General features: G+C 36.9%; 1 protein-coding gene across 4 annotated transcripts in view; it reads right to left on the bottom strand.

The window, feature by feature from the left end:
- LOC110466467 (regulator of G-protein signaling 12-like) overlaps positions 1-22,906 on the bottom strand; it is a 90,195-nt gene that overhangs the window by 16,334 nt on the left and 50,955 nt on the right. For 3 of the 4 annotated variants that reach the window (XM_021522971.1, XM_021522974.1, XM_021522972.1), the window contains exons 4-8: positions 6,239-6,421; positions 5,333-5,419; positions 4,552-4,698; positions 3,811-4,039; positions 3,355-3,551 (exon numbers count right to left, since the gene is read on the bottom strand). In XM_021522971.1, coding sequence (XP_021378646.1) covers positions 3,355-3,551; positions 3,811-4,039; positions 4,552-4,698; positions 5,333-5,419; positions 6,239-6,421 — 843 coding nt within the window. The remainder of the gene's footprint in view (positions 1-3,354; positions 3,552-3,810; positions 4,040-4,551; positions 4,699-5,332; positions 5,420-6,238; positions 6,422-22,906) is intronic. The other variant, XM_021522973.1, reaches the window with a different exon arrangement.

Below are 22,906 nucleotides of genomic sequence, written 5' to 3'. Positions count from 1 at the left end.
CTAGCCTGAACCTCCCTGTATACAGTATCTCCCAGACCCATTTCCTACCTCTTTAGTGCTAGCCTGAACCTCCCTGTATACAGTATCTCCCAGACCCATTTCCTACCTCTTTAGTGCTAGCCTGAACCTCCCTGTATACAGTATCTCCCAGACCCATTTCCTACCTCTTTAGTGCTAGCCTGAACCTCCCTGTATACAGTATCTCCCAGACCCATTTCCTACCTCTTTAGTGCTAGCCTGAACCTCCCTGTATACAGTATCTCCCAGACCCATTTCCTACCTCTTTAGTGCTAGCCTGAACCTCCCTGTATACAGTATCTCCCAGACCCATTTCCTACCTCTTTAGTGCTAGCCTGAACCTCCCTGTATACAGTATCTCCCAGACCCATTTCCTACCTCTTTAGTGCTAGCCTGAACCTCCCTGTATACAGTATCTCCCAGACCCATTTCCTACCTCTTTAGTGCTAGCCTGAACCTCCCTGTATACAGTATCTCCCAGACCCATTTCCTACCTCTTTAGTGCTAGCCTGAACCTCCCTGTATACAGTATCTCCCAGACCCATTTCCTACCTCTTTAGTGCTAGCCTGAACCTCCCTGTATACAGTATCTCCCAGACCCATTTCCTACCTCTTTAGTGCTAGCCTGAACCTCCCTGTATACAGTATCTCCCAGACCCATTTCCTACCTCTTTAGTGCTAGCCTGAACCTCCCTGTATACAGTATCTCCCAGACCCATTTCCTACCTCTTTAGTGCTAGCCTGAACCTCCCTGTATACAGTATCTCCCAGACCCATTTCCTACCTCTTTAGTGCTAGCCTGAACCTCCCTGTATACAGTATCTCCCAGACCCATTTCCTACCTCTTTAGTGCTAGCCTGAACCTCCCTGTATACAGTATCTCCCAGACCCATTTCCTACCTCTTTAGTGCTAGCCTGAACCTCCCTGTATACAGTATCTCCCAGACCCATTTCCTACCTCTTTAGTGCTAGCCTGAACCTCCCTGTATACAGTATCTCCCAGACCCATTTCCTACCTCTTTAGTGCTAGCCTGAACCTCCCTGTATACAGTATCTCCCAGACCCATTTCCTACCTCTTTAGTGCTAGCCTGAACCTCCCTGTATACAGTATCTCCCAGACCCATTTCCTACCTCTTTAGTGCTAGCCTGAACCTCCCTGTATACAGTATCTCCCAGACCCATTTCCTACCTCTTTAGTGCTAGCCTGAACCTCCCTGTATACAGTATCTCCCAGACCCATTTCCTACCTCTTTAGTGCTAGCCTGAACCTCCCTGTATACAGTATCTCCCAGACCCATTTCCTACCTCTTTAGTGCTAGCCTGAACCTCCCTGTATACAGTATCTCCCAGACCCATTTCCTACCTCTTTAGTGCTAGCCTGAACCTCCCTGTATACAGTATCTCCCAGACCCATTTCCTACCTCTTTAGTGCTAGCCTGAACCTCCCTGTATACAGTATCTCCCAGACCCATTTCCTACCTCTTTAGTGCTAGCCTGAACCTCCCTGTATACAGTATCTCCCAGACCCATTTCCTACCTCTTTAGTGCTAGCCTGAACCTCCCTGTATACAGTATCTCCCAGACCCATTTCCTACCTCTTTAGTGCTAGCCTGAACCTCCCTGTATACAGTATCTCCCAGACCCATTTCCTACCTCTTTAGTGCTAGCCTGAACCTCCCTGTATACAGTATCTCCCAGACCCATTTCCTACCTCTTTAGTGCTAGCCTGAACCTCCCTGTATACAGTATCTCCCAGACCCATTTCCTACCTCTTTAGTGCTAGCCTGAACCTCCCTGTATACAGTATCTCCCAGACCCATTTCCTACCTCTTTAGTGCTAGCCTGAACCTCCCTGTATACAGTATCTCCCAGACCCATTTCCTACCTCTTTAGTGCTAGCCTGAACCTCCCTGTATACAGTATCTCCCAGACCCATTTCCTACCTCTTTAGTGCTAGCCTGAACCTCCCTGTATACAGTATCTCCCAGACCCATTTCCTACCTCTTTAGTGCTAGCCTGAACCTCCCTGTATACAGTATCTCCCAGACCCATTTCCTACCTCTTTAGTGCTAGCCTGAACCTCCCTGTATACAGTATCTCCCAGACCCATTTCCTACCTCTTTAGTGCTAGCCTGAACCTCCCTGTATACAGTATCTCCCAGACCCATTTCCTACCTCTTTAGTGCTAGCCTGAACCTCCCTGTATACAGTATCTCCCAGACCCATTTCCTACCTCTTTAGTGCTAGCCTGAACCTCCCTGTATACAGTATCTCCCAGACCCATTTCCTACCTCTTTAGTGCTAGCCTGAACCTCCCTGTATACAGTATCTCCCAGACCCATTTCCTACCTCTTTAGTGCTAGCCTGAACCTCCCTGTATACAGTATCTCCCAGACCCATTTCCTACCTCTTTAGTGCTAGCCTGAACCTCCCTGTATACAGTATCTCCCAGACCCATTTCCTACCTCTTTAGTGCTAGCCTGAACCTCCCTGTATACAGTATCTCCCAGACCCATTTCCTACCTCTTTAGTGCTAGCCTGAACCTCCCTGTATACAGTATCTCCCAGACCCATTTCCTACCTCTTTAGTGCTAGCCTGAACCTCCCTGTATACAGTATCTCCCAGACCCATTTCCTACCTCTTTAGTGCTAGCCTGAACCTCCCTGTATACAGTATCTCCCAGACCCATTTCCTACCTCTTTAGTGCTAGCCTGAACCTCCCTGTATACAGTATCTCCCAGACCCATTTCCTACCTCTTTAGTGCTAGCCTGAACCTCCCTGTATACAGTATCTCCCAGACCCATTTCCTACCTCTTTAGTGCTAGCCTGAACCTCCCTGTATACAGTATCTCCCAGACCCATTTCCTACCTCTTTAGTGCTAGCCTGAACCTCCCTGTATACAGTATCTCCCAGACCCATTTCCTACCTCTTTAGTGCTAGCCTGAACCTCCCTGTATACAGTATCTCCCAGACCCATTTCCTACCTCTTTAGTGCTAGCCTGAACCTCCCTGTATACAGTATCTCCCAGACCCATTTCCTACCTCTTTAGTGCTAGCCTGAACCTCCCTGTATACAGTATCTCCCAGACCCATTTCCTACCTCTTTAGTGCTAGCCTGAACCTCCCTGTATACAGTATCTCCCAGACCCATTTCCTACCTCTTTAGTGCTAGCCTGAACCTCCCTGTATACAGTATCTCCCAGACCCATTTCCTACCTCTTTAGTGCTAGCCTGAACCTCCCTGTATACAGTATCTCCCAGACCCATTTCCTACCTCTTTAGTGCTAGCCTGAACCTCCCTGTATACAGTATCTCCCAGACCCATTTCCTACCTCTTTAGTGCTAGCCTGAACCTCCTTGCGTATAGTACTGAGATCAATCCCGGGTCCTGGTGCTACCTTTTTCTGTGTGCTGGTTGTATTGTTATTTACTTCGGACTCCTTTTGCGTCGTTGTTGATGAAGCTGTTTTGCTGCTGTTTTTCTTCAGATCAGAATCTGATGTGGTTTTCAGGTTATTTTTACTGCTCTCTGTTAAAAGCAACAAGATTAACAAAAACGGTAATGAATCTGTATTTATAAACCCATTAGTTAGCAATGCTAAATAAGCATAGAGACAAACTGTAAATTTGAACATCTTCGACAGGTAACTCATTCACCACTGAAGACACATTTGAATTATTCCAATTCAAAGGTCGGATTAGTTCATTATGAAATTTCAGGGGTGAATGACGGAACTCCTTGTCAACAATTGTGCTATTGATAACTGATTCCACTATATATCACTCACTTTGTCTCCATGGTAACAGAGACCGTCTCCTTTTCTCCTTGTCTTCTGTATCTTTGTTCTTTGCTGCCTTTTTCTTTTCCTCCTTGAGTTCCTTGGCACCCAGGATGCCCTGAAAATCATCCTTAGGTAGACCCAAGGGTTCACCCCCCATCTCCCTCATCAGGTAGGTCTTATAGAGTTCAGACTTCAGGAAACGTGGGTAGCTGTCCTGTTTCATCAGCTTAAAGATCTGTTGAGATAACACACAGTTAAGGTCCAGATACAGCTAGTATTTCTAGGGAATAGGAATTACACAACACTGGGCCCCTGACTTGTATTTCTAGGGAATAGGAATTACACAACACTGGGCCCCTGACTTGTATTTCTAGGGAATAGGAATTACACAACACTGGGCTCCTGACTTGTATTTCTAGGGAACAGGAATTACACAACACTCGGCTCCTGACTTGTATTTCTAGGGAACAGGAATTACACAACACTCGGCTCCTGACTTGTTTTTTTAAGAATGAGGAATAACACAATTCTGTACTCCTGGTTACTACATTCCCTATACACAAGGAGTAACCCTGATTTCTAGATCATATATGTAAGACTTGGCTGATAAGAAAGGTTTATGAACAGATATGACATTGGACAAGTTCACATATTTTTTCTCCTTTAATGATGCGTTTCATTACAAGATCTGTCCATCTTGATGATGTAGCTTGTAACCTTAGCGTGTTAATGTGTTGTCCTACTTACCTCTTGCTGCGGTTTATCAAATGTATGGATGTTTGGATGATCAAGCTGTTTCTCTACCTGTTGCCGAGCAACATGGTCAATGTTAACAGGATCAGATGCTTTTACAGATATATGTTTAGCGAAGATATCCTTGGCCTTTACTTTTCGCTGTAAAAATAAAATGTCATTCTTAAATGTCAAATCCGAAATGGCGACTTGGTGGCCAACTTGTTTTAATGAATACTTCCGAAGTGAAACAGGCAATACCAGACAACTTGATGAAGACAAAATTGGGATAAAATCCTGTAATCCCAATGGTAGCAGAAGGATTTTAAAGGTTTTAGCTCTATTTCCCCTATTGGGCACCACCCCTTTGCCCTGGGGGCCACACCCACTGTTTATACAAAATTGAGTCCCCTTGGGCCAAGGATGCTCCAGACTAAATTGGAATAAATACCCTTTATCCCTACGGAAAAAGAAGGATTTTAAAGTTTTACCTCTATTTCCCCTATTGGGCCCCGCTCCTTTTCCCCTAGGGAGCCACACCCACCGTTTATACAAAATTGAGTGCCCTTGGCCCAAGGATGCTCCAGACCAAATTCAGTTAAAATCCACTAAACCGTTCAGGACTAGTAGCGTTTTAAACGAAAAATTGACGGACGGACGATGTATGCTGTGCTATGGCATATGACTTCTTTTTCTTTCTCTGAATTCTGTCTTGTGAAAACATTTTCTTCTTTTGCAGTGCTTAATATTAACAATTGTCCACATTGTTGTATAATTGGTATTTCATTCAACCCACCTTGTCATTGTCACAAACACTTTTGTACTGCTCACATATTCTCCAAAATATGATATTCTCCTCGCTGAATTCTTTCTTAAGGAATTCCTGAAAGTAAGAAATATTTAATGTAGTTTTTTGCAATTTTAAATGTTGAAAAGTAAAAAGAGAAGATTTGTGTAGAAACCATGTAAACTTTTTATTTACCTGATTTCCCCAGAATTATCATTGAGCTCAGGTGTACTGAGCTGTATATATATATCACGCAAAACATTCTCGAAACAACTGTTTGAGTGAAATACACCTTTTTTATGAGAAAGGGGATTTCTTATGAATTACTTGATAAAGATTCTTATGATACAAGCCTTTTATCTCCAAAAACAGATGCATAAACAATTATTATTTCAACACAGAACAATAAATACCAGGTACAGGAGATTGCAATGTCAAAAGAAATAATTTATGAAAAGGTTTTTCCTTTTGAAATAATTTGGGTATGTTTGCATTTAATTTAATCCTTCAACCTCTATGTAACTTTAGTAGACTCTACCATACATTGATATGGATAAGTTCATTATGGTCTTCAGGGGTGAAAGGGTTAAACATTTTAAGAACAATTTGAAATTAATTATGTAGTTTAAATTTATTTTTTCAATATTTGCAATTCTTAAGAGCTTAACGTGTTGATGATTCTTTCTCTCTTGTATTCTGTTACCATTTCAGAAATATACAAAATATGGTGTTTAGTCCATCAGTAATACTGAACGAGAGGCTCATCAGGACTGTACTTTTGTCACATGAACTAGACAAAAAGTTGAAATGTTTTGCTTATTGGAGAAAATGGTGAAAATGTTATACAGCTACATGTATACGTTACTTTTGGCTTCTCAACATTCCATTTAAATCTTTATTGTAGATAACACTTACTGTGAAAACTGCCAACCCTCCTACATCGCCTAACATTTTCTCAAAACCAACAGCCCATCCTGCAATCCTGCCTATTTCCTCTTCCTCTTTTTCATCCTCGTCCAAATGATCGTTGATGTTGTTGGCACTGCTTGCTGTGGACAGCCGCTGGGACAAGACTTCCTGCTCGATGGCCACAAGTGACTACAACAAAAGAAACATCATATTCTCAAAATAAATAAAGAATATTACATCGTTTGCAAGCTGAATATCAGATAATAATATTTTCCTCTAGTACAGAATCATGGATGATTCACTATATCTAATACCAAAAACCATTTGTTTAACCCTTTCACCACTGTAGACTATAAAAGACTCATCCAGATCAATGCACGGTAGAGTCTATTAAAGTTACATAGGGGTGAAAGGGTTAAACATATTTTATTGATCCAAGATACAAACCTTGGAAAACAAGTTATTTCAACCTTGTAGTCCTCTCTCCAAAGATATTGTAAACAAAATATACGTATAAATTGTTCGGAAAATAGCAGAGTTATAGGAGACGAAATTTATGTAATGTGCTTGTGGTTGGGGTTTAGGGAACAGGAGAATGATTGGGCAGAGAGGGGGATGGAGTGTTGGGGGATGTTTAAGGTACTAGAAAAGAACCATTTGCTTTCTGTTGATCACAATGTCTTGACAAGATGTTGCCACCAGCCGCCTCGTGATTGGCATCACAGTACACAGATACCAGAATACTGAAGTGATGGTGATGGCGGGTGATAGGCATTATACCCAACAGAGTTTAGTAAAAAATATAAACCAGGAGATCAGTTTTACTGTTACTGGTCCTAGAAATATCAACTCACCAAAAACTAATTATTGCTGTCAAACACATGGTATTAACTCATTCACCCCTGATGATACATTTGAACTCTTCCAATTCAAAGGTTGGAATAGTTCATTATGAAGCTTCAGGGGTGAATGAGTTAAACTACTGAAGAGTAGTACAATGTTGATAATAAAGTCAGTCACTGATATTTTAAAACATCAAATATTTGTCAGGTGGATGTTCCCCGAAACATATTAAACCACAGTACCCATGAACATACGTATAAACATACTTAACTACCCAGAACGCACTTAATATCAGTATTCAAAATATATTCAATATCAGTACTCGAAATGAATTTAATTATCTTACCATTACTAATACATGAAAAGATTGGTTAGAGAAAACCAAACTGATGTGTACAGTGAGAATGTTTACTTATAAACTGTGGATAAAATGACACTGTACAAACAAAACAATTACATGGCATCTTCAATGTAAATAAATCATATTAAATAAATCACATTTACATAGTATCTACACTGTAAATAAATCACATTTACATAGTATCTACACTGTAAATCGTACACAATATTTCACAAACAACAAAACAGAATAAAGTATCCGCAATGGCAGTCTTACCCAGCGTCGATGCCGGCGCATTATCCCTCCGACAGGAATCCAACGACAGTCGGTTTTAAGTGTAAAGGTGACCTTTATGTATAATACCCGTAACAGGTAGGTCGTGTTCGTGTAAAAAGCTACTCTTATTTTTCCTCACAACTACCTGAACAGTTTCATATTTCCTCCAAAACTGTATTCTGATTTCCTTTTATAGCCTTTCTAGCTAATGTGCATATCATTTTCCTAACATTAATGATATGAAGGAAGTTGAAATGTTAACAGTATATATTAAATATTGGCAAAATAATCCCTAAACATCTTTTTCCTTATTATTATGAATCACATAAGCAGAATCAGACGATCACAGGCCATCAGCTGTAAATGTCTACTGATGTCATCCAAACCATGCCGAGAACTGGCCAAGAGAAATTAGGGTCTAATTCTGAAGTCACACCAACAAAATGGGCGTAATAATTGCTTGAGATCAGTTTCCTTGTCATCTCCTCAGCAGAGTATCACAGAATCATCAGATGTTGGACACCATCGACACCAAGCCTACAACTGTTGACGATCAATTACAATCCGACTCTAATGTGACGTCAATAGTAAGTGAAAATGAGAGCGTAAATCCGTAGTGTAGAAATTCTACAGTTTGTAGTAGATCAGGGAGACAATAACAACAACATGAGCATTGTTTTGTGATAGATTCACTCCTCACATTTTACCTCCCACCAACTCCCCTGTTATTACTATATATATACAAGTATCACACACTTCCTTTTACAAGGCAATTTTAGTACAGGTGTACTCTACAAATTAATTCCTTTACCAAACCACTACATACTAGATAACTACGCTAATGATACTACGATATTACAACTTGATCGATACTCTGAATCGCCCATTATAAACAACCATCTACATATATTCCTTAGATCCATGATAGGTTAACAATTAAAGATGGTCGGGCGGTGCAGTGCACTGGACAGCGCACTCACCTTTCACCAAGGCGGCCGGGTTCGATTTCCCGTTCAGATGTGAAAAGGTATGGGGTCACTTGCCCGACCATGAGGGTTTTCTCTGGGTACTCCCGTTTCCTCCCACATTAAGACCCCCACACGCTAACATCAGGGAAATGAAATATTTGATTAAGGATTTCTATCACTAAATTAAGGAATGCTTGTAAAATTACTTCTTCATCATGATTACTATATAAGAATGAAAAATAAAATGTAATTTGAAATAAAAACCATCTGCAGTGTGAAAAAGGATGTTTATGTTGGCGAAAGTGCCAACAGTGAGTAGGAATATATTCATTTGACTATACTTATTAACAACTTAAAAATTAATAACACAAAATTTGTGAGAAAACATGTTATGGAAATTTCAACTTTAATTTTAACAATTTTCTATTGCATCCTCTGATCAAGTGGGTTAAGTAATATATGGGTATCATGATATTTTTCATTGCTACTTGAGTCAGTTCCGGGAAAATAAAATATTCTCAAAGATACATAGACTTGCGACTCGAAGACTGAATAATGGGTGTCCATGCACCTCCAGAATACACCTGTAGCATACTATAAGATTAGTAGTCTTGTCCCGTCTCTGTATGATACAGGGACACTTCAATTCTACTCCTTCAGCTTTGGCAAAGCCTTAAAGGATTTTCCTGAGTATTCATCACGCCATTTGACCCCTACAGTGCAGACTGAATACTGCACCGTTTTTTAATTGGATAACAATACATAATTAGCAAAATACAAAGTTAGTTATTCAGCTTAATACAGTTTCTACAAACACCAATTTGGTTTAAGATAGAAACACAAGATGGTAACTGAATTTTATACTATTATTTTGTCAAATAAGAGTAACTTTATTGGACAATTTAGGATTATGCCATAAAATGTCTTGCCCAGGAAGGCTGGCAAATTTAAAGTGTGCAGACACAATTACAGACATATATCTAACAAAACCTTGAAGATACAATGAAACAAGTTCTCAATCAATGAGTAGAATAATGATAATTACTCATTCATGAACATCAAGGAAAGTAACTCTACAAACCGTCTACACATTGTCACAGTAAATCCATATAAAGATATTTGTGTCCATAACTGTCCTTAATTAGGGACAACTTCCTGTACAATGTATGAACAGTTAATCCCTGATTATCACGAGAGAAGAATGTTCCCTAAAGGTTGCGAGATAAAGGGATGGTTCCTTTCTCAGGTTTTCAATAAATGCACAACTTGAGTTTTTCCTTTGAAGTGAATGTTGGCACATCCAAACACAAACAAATACAAGTGACATTCCCCTTTTTACAAACCAATTAATAGTACACACAGATGTAATCCAATGATCGTAGTAATGAGAACAGTAGTTAGACGTAGATAGAACATCATTACATGGTGAAATCTGTCCAATACACATACAGATCGGTTTTATCTCTATCAACCAGAGGGACAGCTATATCCTCCAGGCAAAAATCGTAAATTTATACACATCGACCTGGCGTAATCCAACCATGAATATATTGACAATTAAATTAGTCATAGCTTAGCCAGTCAACCATACAACTAGGTCACAAAATACATCCTTAATAAGAAAATGTCCTAAATAGATTTCAAAGAAATTTATTTCAATGAATATATATGTAATCATATTTTGATTAACCCACAAAAAATGGTTTTGCACCAAATAACCTACAAAATATTGATCTAAGCATGAAATATAGCATCATTTAGGGTTTTTTATCTTTTCTTCTAAGTTAGACAAATGTATTTCTCTTTAAAGTTTCTTTTCTGTTTACTTAAGAAATTTGCACCTTTAAGAAATCAAATCTACAATATACCAGTACTTACAGATTTGGTAACAACTAATAATGTTTGTTAGCTTTTTTCGACATTTTCTTCAGAATTAAAAATCATTCGTTATTAATGAAAGTACCATAACTGTCTAGTGGTACATCAATTAATGTCATACACAGCGAATAAAAAATATTACGGTTTTACTACTGTTTCCCAATTGGAAGGTACTAAAGACATTCCATGGTATATTGCACAGTGTTCGTAACTTATGTGAATTTGTTTCGCTATTTCTCAAGAACCTGCTAGTATAGTGTCTAGTGGGTAATAGACTTAAGAAGCTGTATATTTTTAGATCAGATGTGTATATCTTGTTCAACTATTATGTACCTATCTAAAAAAAAAAAAATCAAATAAACTATACAGATCACCAGGCCTGGGCTATACACACTCAAACATGATTTTAAAGAAGTACACTGATATAATGCATCGACTAATTACATAATGCATCAACTAATTACATAATGCATCGACTAATTACATAATGCAAATTGCATTAGCAGGAACCATTAGGGACGAAACAGAAAATACCCACAAGAATCAAACAGATTTTGATGCATGTTCTATAAAATTTGCCTCAGAATTTTTTTTTGATTTTATCAAAATATTCGTACATTTCATACAGTAATAGGGCCTTATCAATCAAATGACACAAAATAAAATGTATACATAAAATTTAATCCTACAGATCCTAGGTTTCAACTCATACAACTCTCCTAACAGATTTCCTTTTGGCCCAACTTACATAATGAAGGTTTGTGAGACAGGCTGAATTTCGTTTCACCAGTTTCCTGTGAGGAGTATTTTCTCTTGTTTTTGTGTGGCGGTCGTGGCGTTTCCTGAACACTCGGTCGAACTGTTCCTGTCGTTCCAGTGAGGCACCGGTAATTCCGGGATTTAATGTCACATCAAGTGAACACTTTGTATTGATTTCTGACTTCCTTCTCCTGAAAACTCTACTCCCACTGAACGTAACATCCAAATACATGATTTTTTTAAGCGTGACAGTTTTTCTTCACAAAGTCTACTAAATCAGCACACAATGCCTTTTCCTTTTTCCACAAAAGTGAACTAATTCAGCACTGAGAGTTTTCTTTCTCGTTTTGTATGCAGATCCTTATAACCATGTCCTTCTAAATAGCACTTGCCGTTGTTCTGTGTCCTTCTCTACCTGTAAGCTCTACCTATATATCCCTAATCCAAATCTTACTCAACATGACAGCAAATACTGACCAGCTGGACAAGTAGGTGTGACACTGACTTTACTAATTGGATTATTGTGACCACCACCATCAAATCAAAGGTGAGGTCATTCCTAATTAATCTCAGGTAAAAGCATTTATGTCTCACAGCCAATCAAATCACTGATCAATCAACTCTGACCAATCAGAACTGAGGCAGGTCACAAAAGTGGAGAGTGACACCCTTGAGGTAACATAATGGTAGGGTCAAATTCCTGTTGTCCAGGTATTTCTTTATCTTCAATTAAATCTATAGTTGTAAGCTGTTCACACTGTTTTAGGTAAAGGGCTGATCAAATTATCTCCGATGAAATCTCACTGATACAATCTGTTTACAGACTATTATCATGTATTTAGTTAATTGTAATAAACAAAGATCCTTTATTTATTAAATTGTACAATTTCACGACAACCATTGTACATATCAGTAAGAAAAGAAAGGTCTATTAAATGAAGACCTTTTGCCTTACAACTTGTGACTCTAACACACCTTAAAACAACACATGTATCACAGCTGCAGGTATCAATAGAATATTAAATTAACTATTATCTTTATATTTTAACCATGATGGTGTGATATTTATATCCTTAGAATTTTCTTTGTCTAATACTATTGGTATAAAACATACCACAGTGAAAAAACTTAGGTTCTAAATAAAAAATGTCATAGTCACTAAAATCATAAAGTTAAAATCATTATTAAAGATTTAAAGAAAAAAGTTTTAAAATTTGTCAAGTTATTTCTCGTCTCTCCGAAAGAAGCAATTTGAATGTAATAATTTTAAAATTTTGATAATCATTTATATCTTATTTAAATCATAAGGCATTGGAACAAAACTCCTTATTTACGGTAACTTGGATGACAATGCATGATCACTAACTGATAACACCTGCCAGATCAAACTGATAATTAAATGAATTTGAAACTTATATTAAGGTTAATTTATTAGTTACTGCAAAATACGGCTACGTCATCCTTGTATGCAAGATATCAAGAAAACAAAACATTATCTTTTTATCAAATAGTAGATAATGTATCTAAAACTGTATCTTTTTTTACATAATTGTTAAGTTTGTTATGATCCGTTTTAAATAAAGATCTTCATGTTGCTCAGGTCTTTCCCAGCCCAGTTGTTAGAAGGACATTTTTATCATTACCTCTTCACTTACAACTCTGTGTAAATGTTGTAGTCTTTATGTGGACAACTGGATGTGAACATTCAGTGACTGGATTTGTAATATTTGACAAATGTTTTTGTTATTTGTTTGACTTACTGAGAGAAAGCAATACATTCAAATTATATTGAAGCTCCTACAATTCCAAAATGGCAATAATGTTGACATTTTTTTTAAAAAATAAGTCAGTTTGTATACTACAGACATTAAATAAACACTCAACCTAGTCCACAACACATTCGTTCTGGTTGAATAAACAGAAGCAGTGCAAATAATCCAAAGAAACAGTGTGTCATAGACTGGATTTCAGCAGTTTTCCCATGGATTTGAAACATGTGAAAGACAAAAAATAAAAAACCAAAATAAAAAAAATAAACATATTTACACAGACTCATTTATGAAACTTCAGCGAAGGTAAACAGCCACTGACACGTATATTTGTACAGACCTAAATATTAAAGATGAAAGTTTCAGTAAAAAACAGCTACACTATCGATGTTTTTACAGATGTGCCCAGTGTTGAAGATATACATTGTACCACAGAATGAAAAGATTCAATAAAATTAAAAACATTTAACAAAAGAGGATATCCTTAAGAGGCTTTGTAGAAATGGGTTGAAGCTTTCTACTGTTGATGTAGACAAATAATAATCATCGGAGAGGGTCTGTATGTAGTGTTGACTATACTATTTATATTAGCTCTATTACAACCACTTGTCCTGTTTGAGAACTGTAATATACACTAAAGATTTCCCTGGCTTGCAGTTCTCAACCATTTAGTCAGCTTTAAAAACAAAATTGATTTGTCAAAATTTCATGGGATGTTTTTTAAGGTTCAGTATTCCATATATAAACTGCAAAAAAATTGATATGACTGACACAAATTCAAACCGTATAATATGGACGATTAAACAATGCCCTTGAAAGCCTTACTCAAGGGAACCAGACTTTTAACAGCCAATGTACAAGAGCCTAGATCACACAACAGTCTACCAACATAAGTAAAATTTAATTGGCCAATTTCCACATTTTCTTTCACAAGGATTTCCTTTTGTGAGTAATAATCAGATTTGAAACCTGCGAAATAGGTAAAACCAATTTGGTGTTTGAGGGTGTAATTTGTCAGGTCTGCCTCCCTGAAGTTCCACCTGGTGGCGCTGATCAACAAAGCCACACAAAAATACAGGTGTCACCCCAAGGAATTGTAACTCCCTAATTTCATCTCGATATATGTAATTGATTACAGTCAAAGTGAATTTCTATTATACCAGTACAGGTTCTAGTTTAATCATTATGAAGTTGATTGGACTTATGAGAAGAAATAACCTTAATAGAATTTTTAAAAAATCCCTTCTACATAATTATAAAATTCCAAGGTACAAAGAAGGAACGTTTCTGTGTAAGAAGATATAATTAAGGTTGTCATCCTTAATCTAAGTTGTGATCTGGTTCATGTATGATTGAATTACAATAATTCATTGCTGACCATTTATATAATATAACAGTACTACAAAGCTCCTGAAAACTTCTGATTTTTTTTTTATATATATATTTTTTCTTTTACAAAAGAAAATTAATCTGCAAAAATAAAATCCATTCAATTCAATTTTTATTCACACAAATTAATCTGTAAAAAAAAAATCCAATAAATTATATTTTTTATTTGAATTCCACAAAATTAATCAGCAATAAAAACTGGAATCCTTTCATATACTTTCTTTAAAGTTCTTAAATTCAGGTTATTGAATTTAGCCATAGAATATAAACCTGAATTCTTCAAAGTTATGGTGAAAGTCTTACACAAAATGGAGTTGTTTATTTATTCCAATTACATTTCAGACAAGTTACATCCAGTGGAGAAGTACAATAGATGGTTAGGAAGTTAGAACCTTCATGGGGAGGCCTTAATTAACACATTATGTGTGTATATTACAGAACTGACTTCTTATCAACGACCTCCAATTTAATATAATGTTAATGACAATATTTACAACAACATCACATCAAAACATGTTAATGATCTTGGTAGGAGTCTCCTTAACACATCCACATTTCTGTGTTTATACAAGGCCCTCTGTGATGAGCTGTCTGGCTTGGGCCCTGGAGATTATGCCCCACCCCAGAGTCCTGTGGGTGTGACTCTCCTTTACACAGCCAACATCAAATAGGATAAGTCTCTTAACCATGTGGCAGGGTACCTTTTCACCTTTTTGCCCCACTAACCTGCAGCCCCTAATAAGAAACAGTGGTAAGTCAACATGACAGGCCAGGGAACAAAAGGGCCCACTGATCCCTAAGGTACAGGAAAGGCTCATCCCTTTGTAAGGAGTCCAGTTAAAGTGATGACCCTTGAACCTTATCATAACAAACTATATCAATGTCACATGTAAAGTCAACACTGAAAACCTGATGTGTTTAGAAGGAATGATAAAATATCCACTGTTAAACAAAGTTGGTTTGTGAGATTGAGAGGTGCCATTAATCACGACCGATCTCTACAGATGTAAGATAAACAGGTATTTTTTACCTGACATTCTATGTATCAGTGCTAACTGTCATTTTAAAGGACACCAGATTATGTTAATCCCTCTAACCTACACACAATTAACCACCATTACCATATATTGGTATTATTTCGGGGGTTAATTCATAGTTGCATACTGTTCTAATCTGTTTTCTTTACAGATTTCCAAGAAAACTATTTCAAACATGCTCCAAGCGTATTTGAATGTTGTAGATGCGTATTTTGAAACATTTTCAACAGAAATTAATAACCGGCTTTAGTTGTAGGAATGATCACTCCAATATACAAATGTACACATAAGTGTACACATTCCAAGTATGCATATGCGCAACCTGACAGTACTGAAATTTGACACAGTATCATAGGGATGTGATGAATATGTTTGAGAGCTTGACCCCAGTATCCCAATACCTTTATCTCTGTAGTTTGTTCTTTATTTGAATAATCTTAAATTTTACACCTCTTTTTTTTGTCACCTCATCCACTTTGTCATGTCCAGAAGAACTTTCATTTCATGACAAATAAATCCATAAATAATTTACAACTGGCAATTCCATAAACCATTTGAAGAGATAAAGCCCCTAAAATAAATTTGATTTTGGAAATTGGCAATTTCAGATGTTTTTTGTTTTGTGGTTCTGGGGCCTGATTCAGGTATGTAAATAACACTAAGAACTGTCACATGATGTAGTAGAATATATTTCCTTTTTATATGTAAGGATCCTAAAGGAGGAGAGTGTTTTGTAAATAAATCCAGCGATTTCTGTTCCAACAGGATCTCCAATTTACAACTAAAGTTTTATGGTTTTGAGAGTTGACATATGTAATTACATTTTAATGGGATATACCTGCTGAACACTGGTTAACGAGATAGTTCCACAGGTATGACATTTCTCACTAACCTCACCCTACTTCACATGAAGGTGTCAATAATAAGACCATACTCTACTTTACCAACTCAAAGTATTAAAGGCGAAAACTTCTATGCAACACTTACTATCATACTTGAAAATTCTTAAAATAAAAATTAAATAAAAATAGATATGATCAGTTGAATTTTTGTATTCGTTTATTGATTGCCGATTAACAGTATCAAACTGATAGAGGCCTATATTTTTTATTGGAAGGGAGATCTATTTATACTATATACTGTATTTACAAATATGTATACTATTTATATATGTAATAACGTTATTCTTCTATATATCAAATGTAGTCTTATATTATCTTTCTACTATCCTATCAATTATTACAATTTATTATATTTATTACCAAATCTTGAAATAATCTCATAAAAAACTTTATCATAATAATCTTATCAATGCCTGTCTATCATAGCTATGAAATATTTAATTAATGTTTGTTGCTGTAACTGGAACATAACAATGACCAACAAAGGTTTTCCTACTGTTAGATCTCTTGTTTAACACTGTATCAGTAATAATAAAAAAGATGTCAGTTTAACTCAGATTTTCTTTTTTACTTGGAGTATTTTATCTTTAGGAGTCTTTCTGGTTTTGAGTAACTTCCTCTGTCAAGTTATGTATCTTTTAACAATCAGGGGTTTTTTTTCATATAAGGCTCGGCAGCCCATACATAAGACTCTCATTTTCATACCGTGTATTTTTAATTCCTGAATAGGAACATAAAAAAGTGCAGTATTTGCAATGTAGAGGTCCTGTTTCCAACCCCGCCAGTTTTTCTGACTTTCAAAACATTCAAATTTCAAACAGCTTTAATTCTGTAAAATGCATCACAACAAGCAATTTTTGGAAATAATTCTTTTCAAAATGATTTAAACAAATCTTTTACACCAGTGAGAATGGTAACAAGAAAGTTTAACATTTTGGTACCCTTTACCTTAATTAACTCATTGACCCCTGAAGACACATCTGAACTCTTCCAATTCAAAGGTTGGAATAGTTCATTATGAAACTTGGGGTGAATGAGTTAAAATAGTAAAACCTTTTGAATTGAATAGAATAGAGATAAAGACATAAAAGTCCTGTGTTGAAAAATCTATGTGAACATTTTTGATATAGAACTGACCCCTCTCTGTCTATTTCTGCTTAGCTGATATGGTTATATGACGGAGCCAACAATGTTAAGCTGAATTCGTTATCAACATACAGTTCCTTGTATATATAACTTTCCTCCAAACCTTCACAGATCATAAACTTGGATATCTGATTTCGTAAATAATATGTTTAATGAAAAATTCATATGCAACCAGAGATGTTTGTTTTGTTGTATACTGGTGTTTATAAGTATAATATAATACATGCATGCATGGGAAATTGCCTGTGAACCACGACACGGCCATGAGATTGAATCAGAGACAGATTTTCACAATATGACTTCGCTTTATGGTTTGATGTGATGGTTATCAGCACCCGCTGATACAATCTGTAGTAGATCTATAAGAAATGTGGAAAACAGATCTGTTATCTTGTTTTATTCAAGGATAGTATGAAGTAAATTGAGAATACAAAGGAGACTAGCTAAGAGATTCTACACCCCATCCCTATCCTCAATTCAGCCGGAATACCAATAAAGATAGTGGTTTGTTTTATAATAATAGATGTCATACAATAATTTAATTATTGTATGACATCTTATTTATGATAAATCTGCCATTTATTTATTATAAAGGGTGAAAATGGAGAAAATTTAACTTTCACAAAAAAATCCTGGTATGAATACTAAGAACTGCACTAAATGTTTTTTTACATCCGATGCTTTTAGCAGTACATCTAGAGTCTATTTATAGGTATGAATGACCACAAGACCACAGTTCTGGGTTTATGCTTGGACTTGCTTATCGGAACCATGACCTCTTAATAGTTTAAGCTCGCCTTTGGAGTGGTGAAGATCACTAGAACTGCTTTCAAAATGAGAGAATTACCTATTTATTTATTACCTATAAAAGAAGCTTAGCTGATTCTGTAGCTCATTGGCCTGTGTATATAATATGTCCGACGGCTAAAAAGCTACAGTTCCTTTTTACCGGGTAATTTGGAATTTGTGAAATCCGATGAAACTGGAAAAACGTGCATTTTAAACAATTTATCATCAAAACAAGAGGTACAAATAGTTTTGTGGGTGGAGATAAACACTTGATTAACAGGTATTTTGATTTCAATAAAAAATACAAATATTTAACACCTTTTTAATGTAGGAAAACAATGCAATTGCAGTGTAACCTTCTGTATCGTTCTGCAGATAAGAAGCTACTTTAAATTGTAAGTACCTAGACAAATTCCAAGTGTTGTCACATTCACCCCTGAAATTTTTATAATGGACTTTTCCGACTTTTAAATTAGAAGAGTTCAAATGTATCTTCAAGGGTGAATGAGTTAATGGTCAACATATTCAAGACATCAACCAAAGACAACAAAACCTATCTAAAATACCTTACCCTATCAAAAACAGTAACTCTTCAAATGATCTGAGATATTTGAATAATCTTACCAAAAAATACGAACTCTTCAAGCAATCTCAAATACCAGGTTTAAGGGAAAAAGCAAATGGTGCCATGAACCAAGTCTAACTTAATGAAGAGTTCTATAACATTGTAATTTCTTTATAGAAGTCTCATACATAAAGTTATTCCCCGATTAGAGTTATTTCCCCTGTCAAGTTTTTCAAAGGCTTTTCAACCCCTAAATTGGAAACTCATTTTAATAATTGCTGGCAACATAAGTGTAAGGTTAAGAAGGTCCAGAGTTTGAGACCTTAAGTTTTTTCATCCTTTTTTTATTTCTATTTTCAGTCATTCAAATTTCAACAGCTGTACTTATGAAAATGTATCACAAGTGAATTTAACAGTATTTTTCTTCTGAAAAGGACTAAGGCAAATATTCACATTAGTGAAGGAGCTAATTAACTAGGTTGTACCCTTTACCTTAACATCAATTTTCCCTAAACTGGAATCTACATAGTTCAACAACAACTGAACCAACCACGGATACTGTCATGTTAGATGTTTAATGGTCCCAGGAGCATGCACCATCTTTCTTAAAATCTACACAAGAGTAACATTGAATATGAATAAAGCATGTTACATATTCAATCTTCAATAGGTGTAATTTGGGTGATAATAAATCAAATTACACAGTATCGTAACAGACAGGTCCCTTTCCTACATGATATCAGTCATCAATCATAGATTTCATTATAATTCTGACATTTATAGGATGTTACATCTAATTCTGCAGTGTAGATGATTTATTTTAGTCATCGATGCAAAATCTTTTCAAGGATATAACCCACCAACTGAAAAAGTGGTAAAGATCTCATTTGATGGCAAAAACACTGGACACACCTCAGTACAGTGTTAATGTCCCAGTCTATGACAAACCACAGTACTGTGTTAATGGCCCAGTCTATGACAAACCACAGTACTGTGTTAATGGCCCAGTCTATGACAAACCACAGTACAGTGTCAATGTCCCAGTCTATGACAAACCTCAGTATAGTGTCAATGTCCCAGTCTATGACAAACCTCAGTATAGTGTCAATGTCCCAGTCTATGACAAACCTCAGTACAGTGTTAATGTCCCAGTCTATGACAAACCTCAGTATAGTGTCAATGTCCTTGTCTATGACACACCTCAGTAAAGTGTTAATTTCCCAGTCTATGACAAACCTCAGTACATAATGGCCCAGTCTATGACAAACCACAGTACAGTGTTAATGTCCCAGTCTATGACAAACCTCAGTACAGTGTCAATGTCCCATTCTATGACAAACCTCAGAACAGTGTCAATGTCCTTGTCTATGACACACCTCAGTAAAGTGTTAATTTCCCAGTCTATGACAAACCTCAGTACAGTGTTAATGGCCCAGTCTATGACAAACCTCAGTACTGTGTCAATGTCCCAGTCTATGACAAACCTCAGTAAAGTGTTAATGTCCCAGACTATGACAAACCTCAGTACAGTGTTAATGTCCCAGTCTATGACAAACCTCAGTAAAGTGTTAATGTCCCAGACTATGACAAACCTCAGTACAGTGTTAATGTCCCAGTCTATGACACACCTCAGTAAAGTGTTAATGTCCCAGTCTATGACAACCCTCAGTACAGTGTTAATGTCCCAGTCTATGCCAAACCTCAGTACAGTGTCAATGTCCCAGTCTATGGCAAACCTCAGTATAGTGTCAATGTCCCAGTCTATGACAAACCTCAGTAAAGTGTTAATGTCCCAGACTATGACAAACCTCAGTACAGTGTTAATGTCCCAGTCTATGACAAACCTCAGTATAGTGTCAATATCCCAGTCTATGACAAACCTCAGTACAGTGTTAATGCCCCAGTCTATGACAAACCTCAGTACAGTGTTAATGGCCCAGTCTATGACAAACCTCAGTACTGTGTCAATGTCCCAGTCTATGACATACCACAGTACTGTGTTAATGGCCCAGTCTATGACAAACCTCAGTACTGTGTCAATGTCCTAGTATATGACAAACCTCAGTACAGTGTCAATGTCCCAGTCTATGGCAAACCTCAGTATAGTGTCAATGTCCCAGTCTATTACAAACCACAGTACAGTGTTAATGGCCCAGTCTATGACAAACCACAGTACAGTGTTAATGGCCCAGTCTATGACAAACCACAGTACAGTGTTAATGGCCCAGTCTATGACAAACCACAGTACAGTGTTAATGGCCCAGTCTATGACAAACCACAGTACAGTGTCAATGTCCCAGTCTATGACAAACCTCAGTACTGTGTCAATGTCCTAGTCTATGACAAACCTCAGTACAGTGTCAATGTCCCAGTCTATGACAAACAATTGTACAGTGTCAATGGCCCAGTCTAAGACAAACCTCAGTATAGTGTCAATGTCCCAGTCTATGACAAACCACAGTACAGTGTCAATGGCCCAGTCTATGACAAACCTCAGTACAGTGTTAATGGCCCAGTCATGACAAACCACAGTACTGTGTCAATGTCCCAGTCTACGACAAACCTCAGTACTGTGTCAATGTCCCAGTCTATGACAAACCACAGTACAGTGTTAATGTCCTAGTCTATGACAAACCTCAGTACAGTGTCAATGTCCCAGTCTATGACAAACCTCAGTATAGTGTCAATGTCCCAGTCTATGACAAACCTCAGTAAAGTGTCAATGTCCCAGTCTATGACAAACCTCAGTACAGTGTTAATGTCCCAGTCTATGACAAACCTCAGTAAAGTGTCAATGTCCCAGTCCATGACAAACCTCAGTACAGTGTTAATGTCCCAGTCTATGACACACCTCAGTAAAGTGTTAATGTCCCAGTCTATGACAAACCCCAGTACAGTGTCAATGCCCCAGTCTAAAACATGCTACAACATATGGCTTTGATTTATCAAGTTATTCTTTACAATATTTCAATGTAATATGATTCACCATACAGAAATATCAAACTATTAACACAGAATATAAAGGTTATCGACACATACATATATTTACGTCAGTCAGAAATTGAGGACAAATGAGTAACCTTGCAGATTAAATTTTCATATCTTGTTTTATTGATATTCGGAAAGCTGCACGCTTAATCGTTGAGAAAGTCATTTAAGTTTGGTATATTGATGTCACTTGCATAATTTAAATGCTTTCTGCATGAATGCTAAGAAAGTATTTATGTTCCATAAAAAATGTGTATGTAAATGAAACTTGTAAAAATCACAAAATTTTATATAGAGTTTCAGATATCAGAAACCCTTGAAAATGGGTTGAACAGAGTGTCAGAGAAGTAATTAGTATGCGACTTGGTAAAATATCAGAACAGTTTGGATTTATAGACAGAAAAAAATCTGAAGGACAGATTGTATTAAATTTCAACATTAACTTTGAAAATGTTAATTTCATGCACCCATGACCATAATTAGGTGTCATAAACTTTATTAAAGATCTATTTAAAAAAACTCTATCAGAATAGACATTTAAATAAATAAAAAAAAAATGTCCCTATATGTACATATATCTGATGTCTGGCAAAAACTCCTGAGAATATTGAGCAGTGTCGTGTCGTAACATACACCCCAATCCCCAATATGACTTTCTTTGTAACACTGGTTGAGTGGTCAAGGTTACCTGACACCAACCCCTGTACAACCTGCCTCCTGAGAATGGTCAGACAATGTAACCTACATCCCTATATATGACCTGCCTCCTAAGAATGGTCAGTCAATGTAACCATGTCCCTGTACAACCTGCCTCCTGAGAATGGTCAGTCAATGTAACCTACATACCTATATATGACCTGCCTCCTAAGATTGGTCAGTCAATGTAACCTACACCCCTATATATGACCTGCCTCCTGAGAATGGTTAGTCAATGTAACCTACACCCCTATATATGACCTGCCTCCTAAGATTGGTCAGTCAATGTAACCTACACCCCTATATATGACCTGCCTCCTGAGAATGGT

Source organism: Mizuhopecten yessoensis, unplaced genomic scaffold (genome assembly GCF_002113885.1).
Source record: "Mizuhopecten yessoensis strain PY_sf001 unplaced genomic scaffold, ASM211388v2 scaffold11133, whole genome shotgun sequence".
NCBI classification, from domain to species: Eukaryota; Metazoa; Mollusca; class Bivalvia; order Pectinida; family Pectinidae; genus Mizuhopecten; species Mizuhopecten yessoensis.
This window is presented reverse-complemented; position numbering and strand designations above follow the sequence as displayed.